This window comes from Lycium barbarum, chromosome 10 (genome assembly GCF_019175385.1).
Source record: "Lycium barbarum isolate Lr01 chromosome 10, ASM1917538v2, whole genome shotgun sequence".
NCBI lineage: Eukaryota > Viridiplantae > Streptophyta > Magnoliopsida > Solanales > Solanaceae > Lycium > Lycium barbarum.
Window position 1 is genome coordinate 116371050 of NC_083346.1, and position 7731 is coordinate 116378780.

Genomic DNA, 7731 nt, shown 5'->3' on the forward strand with positions numbered 1-7731 from the left:
ACAATTTGAGATATGAACTTTGAGATGAACTGACGTGATAATGACGTAAGTGTTAATTTTTTTGCGTCAACTTTCTAGTGAATATAATTTTGTAATTTTATTGGCACAACTTATATAGTTCGGTGACGAATTCAATCAAAATATAACTTTTTGACTTAAACTAATACAATCGTTAAAGTTCAATAACTTTAATGATACAAAAGATTGTTTTATGACTTCATAAATTCAACAAATAACATTTAATGACTACACTAGAAATTAACTCCTTAGTTTTAGACCTTTAATTAGATCGCTTTTTACCGGATTACACGGATTTCGTAGTCGGTGTCTCAATCTAGTCAACGTATCGAAATAAATTAGTTACATATATTTCTCCTTTGTGTCGTCCCTTATCTTCTACTTGTGACGTCCCTTATCATCTACTCCTATTTTAGATCTACAGAATAGGCAAAAGCTTTCAAAAACTCTCCTCTTTACAAAAATGGTTGACTATGATAGAGCAAAAGAGCTCAAGGCCTTCGATGACACAAAGGCCGGTGTAAAAGGATTAGTCGATGCAGGGATAGTTCATATCCCTGAGTTCTTCATTACACCGGCCGCAAAAGATGAGTTCAGTGCTAAGAATCTTGATTCATGCTCAGACATAAACATTCAAATCCCAGTTATAGATCTTACGGACATAAATGAAGATGATTTTCAACGTAGGAAAATTGTTGAAAAAATTGGAGAAGCGTGTGAGACTTGGGGATTTTTTCAAGTTGTCAACCATGGTGTGCCACAACATGTTATGGATGAGATGATTCAAGCAGTTCGAAGTTTCAATGAACAACCAAATGAGATAAAGATGGAGTTTTACTCGAGGGATAATTTGAAGAAGGTGAAGTTTAATAGTAACTTTGATCTTTATCAGTCTAAGGCTGCAAATTGGAGGGATACACTAGCTTGTGTCATGGCTCCTAATCTTCCAAGTAGTGATGAATTACCAGAAGCATGCAGGTAATTTTCAGCTCTAAACCCTTTGATATGCTGTAAAATCTTTGTTGTTAAAAGAAGAATATAACTTACTCCCTCCATCCCGATTTATGTGACATTTTTTTATTTTCAAGATTTAAATTATATAGAAATAATGCTTAACACACATGAAGTATCACTTTTTGCTAATTTTCTACATGAACTAACAAGTTTTTTTTTTTCTACCTGAACTATCACCAACTATTTATGAAAAACACACCTCGAGATTATAAACCATGCCACGTACATAGGATTCCTTTCTTACTTAAGTTAGTGGAGAACTTTTGTGTAAAAGAGAGCAGCTCGAGATTGAGAGAATCATTCCTTTTTTATTATTATTATTATTTTTGGTTAGGTGGAGAATTCGTGGAAAGAGAGGCGGAGATGGAGAGGGAAAAGATACGGCTGTTTGGGTTCATCACTGTCGATCTCCGGCCTTAGCTATTAATTACTTCCTTCGTCCCAAATAAGTGTCGTCTTAGCAAAAATTATGTCCATTAATAAATACAATATGGGTTACTAAACTATTCATATTTAGTAGTAAATGTTTTTGAGGATTGAGCAATTAAAGAGAACTAATTTTTTTAATGTTAAGAGCATAATTCGAAACACTTGTCGATTTGTCTTGAATTTTTAAGGTCATACTTATTTTGGGATGGAGGGAGTAGCTTGCACTTCCTCTCTTTTGAATTTTTAAAGCTAAAGTGTGTAAAAAAAAAAAAAAAACTGGCAAGACGTTTGTGATGAAAAGTTTGTCAGAAACGTCTCCGACAAATTTTAGATGAAAATTCCATCTTAAATCTGTATTTGTTTAGTAGTGTTTTTATGAATCAACCAATTAGTGTCTGCCTTTGGTTCTATTTTCGGGGTGATGGTCCCTCTGAGGTCTCTTTCCATTTTTAATGCTCAAAATTGATTATGGACCACTGACCCATGATGACAGAAGCTATTTACCTAACTAGTTTTCCATGAGCGCTCCTTTCTAAGACTTTTGCTTCTCATTAATAATAAGAAAATTATTCTTTTAGAAAGTAAAGATAGTCAGGAATTCATTTTCATTTTTTCCTGCAACATCTTAATCTAATGTAATTTTACATGCTAATTTAACTTAGATGGGGAATATGCAAGGTAGAGCTAGAATTTGAGGTTTGTGGGTTCTGAATTCAAACCCTCTAAGTTACTGGGTTTTAAATTACTAATTTATACATATTACATAAATTTCTTAAGGCAAATACAAAGTGTGAACAAAAGGTTGTGGGTTCGGCCGAATCCGTCTTAGACATTGTGGCTCCGCCACTGGGAATATGCAATTTGTCACGTTAGTAATACTTTTTTATTATGCAATCTAAGGTATTTAATAGCAACTTTATACAAATGCCTAAATGAAAGCTAAAACAATCAAGTTTTGATGATTGTCAATGTGTATTTCGCCCCACAACCTTTTTCTATTGTGTTTTGTTTCTAATAAAACAACAACATACCCGGTGTAGTTTCACAAGTGGAGTTTGACAAGGCTAAAGTGTACGCAGACCTTATTTCTAAATTGAAAGGTAGGAAAGTTGTTTCTGATAAACCTTCGGCTTAGAATACAATAACAAAGCATGTCAAATAGGAAAAGAGAACATTAACTACCACAAAACAATGTGTTTTACTTCGAATGTGTGACTTTTATTTTTTTTCTTTGATAGGGAGGAATTACTTCAATATTCTGAGCATATTAGAAGGTTGGGCCATACAATATTTGAGTTACTGGCAGAGGCACTTGGGCTAAAGCCCAATCACTTGTTGGACATGGAGTGTGCAAAAGGCCATTTCATTCTGAGTCATTATTATCCACCTTGTCCTGAGCCAAGCAAGACTCTTGGAATTACAAAGCATACGGACCCAGATTTCTTCACTATTCTTCTACAAGACCAAATTGGTGGGCTTCAAATTTATCACCAAAATCAATGGATTGATATTCATCCAGTGACTGGAGCCCTAGTTGTCAATCTTGGTGACCTTTTGCAGGTAAGTATAATCTAAAACAAATTAGATATCTTTACACAAATAGCTGGCCAGAATTGTTGTTCACTTTTCCTAGTTGATATACATTAATTATACACAATTATATAGATATTATACATGAATATCACATATATTATACATCTGCCTGCTATTTTTAATTTAAGCAATTGCGTGGATAGCTATTTAGGTTTCTAAAATAGATAACGTGTCTAGTCACTAATGACACCGATTCGAGGCGGATAGTCACTAGTGAGACTGATCACATGCGGATCTAGAGTGGTAGGATGAGTTCTATTGGATACATCATTTTCAGCATAGAATATATATATATATATATATATCATGAGAAACAGTATAAAAATGTCTAAGTTTAGAACTTATATTTTCAAAGAACTAGAGATTTTCAATCCATCACGTTTAAATTTAGAATGCGTTTATGACACTAAACTTTAAATATTTATTATGACTTTAAGTTATATACACCGTCAGTATCAAAAAATTTAAACTATGAGGTAATCTTTACCTACAATAGAAAGTAACCTCTCATATCCTCAAGATAAATCCCTATTTTTTTTAAATTTTTTTTATGAAGGCTTAACTGTAGATATAATTTTAGGTGACCTGATAAAATAAATAATTCATTATGCTGACGATTATATAATTTAAACTCATTTCATGTTAGGTTCTTTCTCTACTAGAGGGACAACTTTTGTCCCCAAGGTACAGTACTCTAATAATGGCCAATTGGTTACAAAATTCATAGTACAATTTTAGACATCCATTTGTTTATTGTCAACATCATTTTTCTGCAATGCAGCTTCTCTCAAATGACAAGTTCAAAAGTGCTGAGCATAGAGTACTGTCAAAACATATTGGGCCAAGGATTTCAGTTGCATGCTTTTTCACAACTCAATTTCAGCCATTTGATAATCTTTATGCCCCAATAAAGGAATTATTATCAGATGAAAATCCTCCTTTGTACAAAGAAACCACAGTGAGAGATTATGTTTCCTATTACAACTCCAATGGACTTGGAGCTCGCCCTCCACTTCTCCATTTAAGACTCTAGGATTTTCAAAGTAGATTATGTATGATATGCTTTGAGTACTGAATCATTTTTGAATAAAAAAGAAGCTTGGAAATAGAGTTTATATAATATACTTTAAATATTGAGCTGAGGGTCTATTGGAAACAGCGTCACTACCCCCACAAAGGTAGGAGTAAGGTATGCGTACATCATACCCTCTCCAAATCCGACTTGTGGGATTACGCTGAGTATGTTTTTGTACTTTAAATGTTGCATCATTTTTGTATTAAAAATAAGCTGGAAAAATAGATGGAGTAGGTATCTACTCCTTCACGATTGAATTATCAAGTTTGTAGATTGTGTGTCTCTTCTTGATCTCCGATTATGAGAATCAAAGATTCAAAATTCGAAGTCCAGTGTAAGAAATGACAACGATTAGAAAAGGGTTGCATGCTTTCAACAAGAATGACACAAATTGAAATTTTTTAGTTCTTTTTAACTCTGAGAATACAATGTGATTGTAATAGGAAATGTACTAGTGCAAATGAAGCAACCATTAGGCTACAAGGCTTAGTAGCCGGGAATCATTTATAGAGATGGATCCAGGATTTGAACCTTATGAGTTTTGGATTTTAGCTCATTTGTGTTACTAGGTTACTCTCTCCGGATCAAAAAAGAGTCACTTAGCCATTTGCACACCCTTAAGAAACTACTAACTGCTAGACAAAAATAGGTAATTTGACTAAACTATCCCTAATTAAATAAGCATTCAGATTTGATCATATAACACTTAATAAGGGCAAATCTAGAAAAACAAGATTAATTCTTTCTTGATTTAATAAGTGGACACTTTTTTTGACCCAAAAAAAAAGGTTAAGTGGACACCTTTTTTTATTCGGAGGGAGTATTATCTTGTGGAATGGTAAAGTTAGCCATTTCCATGGACATTCCTTAGTAAAGTCAAAAAATCACTCAACTATTGAAATTATTAATTAGTAAAGTCACTTAACTTAATCTTTTATCAATAAAGTCATTCAATTTTTGAATTTTCTCAATATTAGAAAAGTAAGTCTTTAACTTACCTTAATTGTTTTTGTGCTTCAATCCAAACGTAAGCTCCAATGGGCCATGTCATCAGCGGGAAGCCAATTAAAATCTGCCGCGAACATGAATCCGAGTTTCCTCTCCACACCATTGTTGAAAGAAAATTTTTATTGTAATGCCATCACATGTGCTCATCATAACACTCAATTTTTTTTTCTTTTCTGGATGAACCAATAATAGTATCAGACTCCTATAGAGAATCACCAAACCCACAGTATATAAATTTTCAATTATCACTGTTCTTGTAAAAATCATCTAGCCTAATATAACTTGTCTTGATGAGAGTTAACCTAAGAAAAAACAAAATAGAATCACTTCTTTCCCAGGATCAAATAACTCATTGAAGTATGAAATATGCGCTTGACTTTGAGACTGAAATAATTATCAATTAGCTCATATATAATAATAATAATAATAATAGTGAAGAAGTTGAAGTCTCAAAAATTAGTTTTTGTTGCTTTTTAAAGAAAAAAAAAAATCCCAGCTTCACAGGGTGGTGTTGTATTGCATGCTTAATGTTTTAATTACAACACTGGATAGAGACCATCCACCAAAAAAAATTGAGATTGAGCTTCCAGCAAAAAAGAACTTATTGCTCAATCCCATACTATAAATGAAGTTAGCCTAACTAACAAAGAAATTAGCCTTATCAAATTTCAACCTAATGGAAGGAACTTGTCTTTTGTCTAGATGTAAGGTCCTTTTGCACCATTTGGTAGCTCTTTTTCTGATAAGTAAATGTTGTTGTCATGAGAATTCATTGCCTTTTTTGCTAGCCAATCTGCAGGTTGATTAGCCTTCCTAAAGCAATGAGTAAACTTGACATTTGAAAGCACTTCACTAGTATCTTCTATTATCTTGTTGAGCTTGAAACTCCCAGCATTCTTGTTTCTGAGCATGTCTGTGATCACCATAGAATCTAGCTCTATCACAAGATTGTTGTAGCCATGTTGTTTGCACCAGGTCCCTCCATACCAGGCTGTTTTAGCCTCTTCCATGTTGTGACTGGTGTACTGATAATTTACTGAAAATGCCATCATCAGTTGTCCCTTTACATCTCTAAGAGCTCTGAGAGCTCCTCCTAGTCCAGCATTCCCATTATTTTTGTCGTAACTTCCATCAGTATTCAGTTTGTATACTCCTTGCTCTGGTTTTTGCCAACAGATCACCATGATCTTTGGTATTGGTTGTAGCTTCAGTAACTTGTAGCAAAAGTCTTTCCATGGTAGAGTTAGCTTGGATCCGGGGAAGGACTTGATTGTTGTTGCATTGACTATCCATTTCCACCTGCTGCTCAAGCTTGTACCAGCTGAATTTCTTCTGATTACCATACCTGCAAGCACAAGTTTCCTTCTAAAGAGCCCAGCATATAACAATAGGAGTGATACGTAAAATAAGCTTATGAACATCATTCTTATCCTTCTCCTGCCACCAAGAATTAATGACATGTCTAATTAGGAGGTGAGAATGTTTAATCCCCAAAGGGGCACCAAATAGATTCTAGATTTTACTGATTGATGTCCCTTGACTGAACACATGGTTCATGGTCTGGTCAAAAGCTATATTGCAGTAGCAACATTTAGAATCCATTTGCTTGCCAAATCTACTAATTACTTCCTCAAAAGGAAGCTTATTTTTTCAAATTCTCCAAGTTAGAAAAGAAATTTAAAAGGGATAGAAGAGTGCCATCCCCTTATTTTAATCCTTGAGAAGAGGAACAAAAACCATTTCTAGATCCATTCATAATCATAGAGGACCAATTTCTAGAAATTAGGTTATAAATGATATCTATCCAGTTTTTGGAAAACCCAAATTTGTCCAAGACAGCTATAACAAAATGCCAAGACATTTTGTCATATGCCTTACCATATCTAGTTTAATCCCAACATAGCCATCTTTGTTAGATTCAGAGATATTCTGAATAATTTCTTGTGCTAAAAGGACATTTTTAGTTATTAGCCTCTCTTTCAAAAAAACACTTTGATTTGAAGAAAGCAGATTTTTCAGTAAGGGGTTAAGTCTTAAAGAGATAATTTTTGAAACAATTTTTTTGGTAAAGTTAGAGAGACTTACAGGTCTGAATTCTCCAAATCTGCTAGGGGTGTCAACTTTTGGGATTAACACTAGACAGTTCTGAGAGAAATACCTGGTGAGGTTTTGTTGCTGCGTTCTCTATTCAAAGACTAGTTATGGGTAACCCGTGCTGTGCACGGTCCAATAAGCAATAACAGAATGCTAAGCGAAACATTCAAAATAGTCAATTTACTCTGTTGACATGCAATGCTTAACGTGTACTCTCTACGTTCCACGTTACTTGTCTACTATTTTTTTTTTAAAGTCAAACTATATAATTTTTTATCATTATTTTGAGATATATTTTTCCACCATATTGGTACGAAAAGAACTGCAACTTGCAGTACTTTTCTTATAGTTTTTCAATAACTAAATTATAATTTCAAATTATTGAAATTTAGCTTCGAAAATTGATCAACTTGACTGTCGAAAAACGAATCAGGACAGCTAATATGGGATAGGGAGAGTATAAGTTTGATGTGTGTTAGTGTCCTTATAAATACAACTTC

At 33.7% G+C, this 7731-nt stretch overlaps 2 protein-coding genes across 2 annotated transcripts; one reads left to right on the forward strand and one right to left on the reverse strand.

The window, feature by feature from the left end:
• The first annotated feature begins 385 nt into the window (after positions 1-385).
• On the forward strand, positions 386-4162 carry LOC132614651 (1-aminocyclopropane-1-carboxylate oxidase homolog 1-like). The gene is made up of 3 exons (XM_060329158.1): positions 386-996; positions 2700-3021; positions 3836-4162. The coding sequence occupies exons 1-3, from the start codon at positions 482-484 to the stop codon at positions 4085-4087; spliced, it is 1089 nt and encodes a 362-aa protein (XP_060185141.1). The 5' UTR covers positions 386-481; the 3' UTR covers positions 4088-4162.
• Positions 4163-5713: 1551 nt separating this feature from the next.
• Positions 5714-7352, reverse strand: LOC132614702 (uncharacterized). The gene is made up of 2 exons (XM_060329231.1): positions 7223-7352; positions 5714-6482 (listed from the first exon to the last, which is right to left on the reverse strand). The coding sequence occupies exon 2, from the start codon at positions 6478-6480 to the stop codon at positions 5836-5838; it is 645 nt and encodes a 214-aa protein (XP_060185214.1). The 5' UTR covers positions 6481-6482; positions 7223-7352; the 3' UTR covers positions 5714-5835.
• Positions 7353-7731: the final 379 nt, after the last annotated feature.

Bases quoted from the DNA above. Each gene is read 5' to 3' on its own strand.
- LOC132614651 (XM_060329158.1), top strand. From the start codon at position 482: ATGGTTGACTATGATAGAGCAAAAGAGCTCAAGGCCTTCGATGACACA. The intron at 997-2,699 runs GTAATTTTCAGC...TTTCTTTGATAG, and splicing joins GAATTACCAGAAGCATGCAG to GGAGGAATTACTTCAATATT. The intron at 3,022-3,835 runs GTAAGTATAATC...TCTGCAATGCAG, and splicing joins ATCTTGGTGACCTTTTGCAG to CTTCTCTCAAATGACAAGTT.
- LOC132614702 (XM_060329231.1), bottom strand. From the start codon at position 6,480: ATGGTAATCAGAAGAAATTCAGCTGGTACAAGCTTGAGCAGCAGGTGG.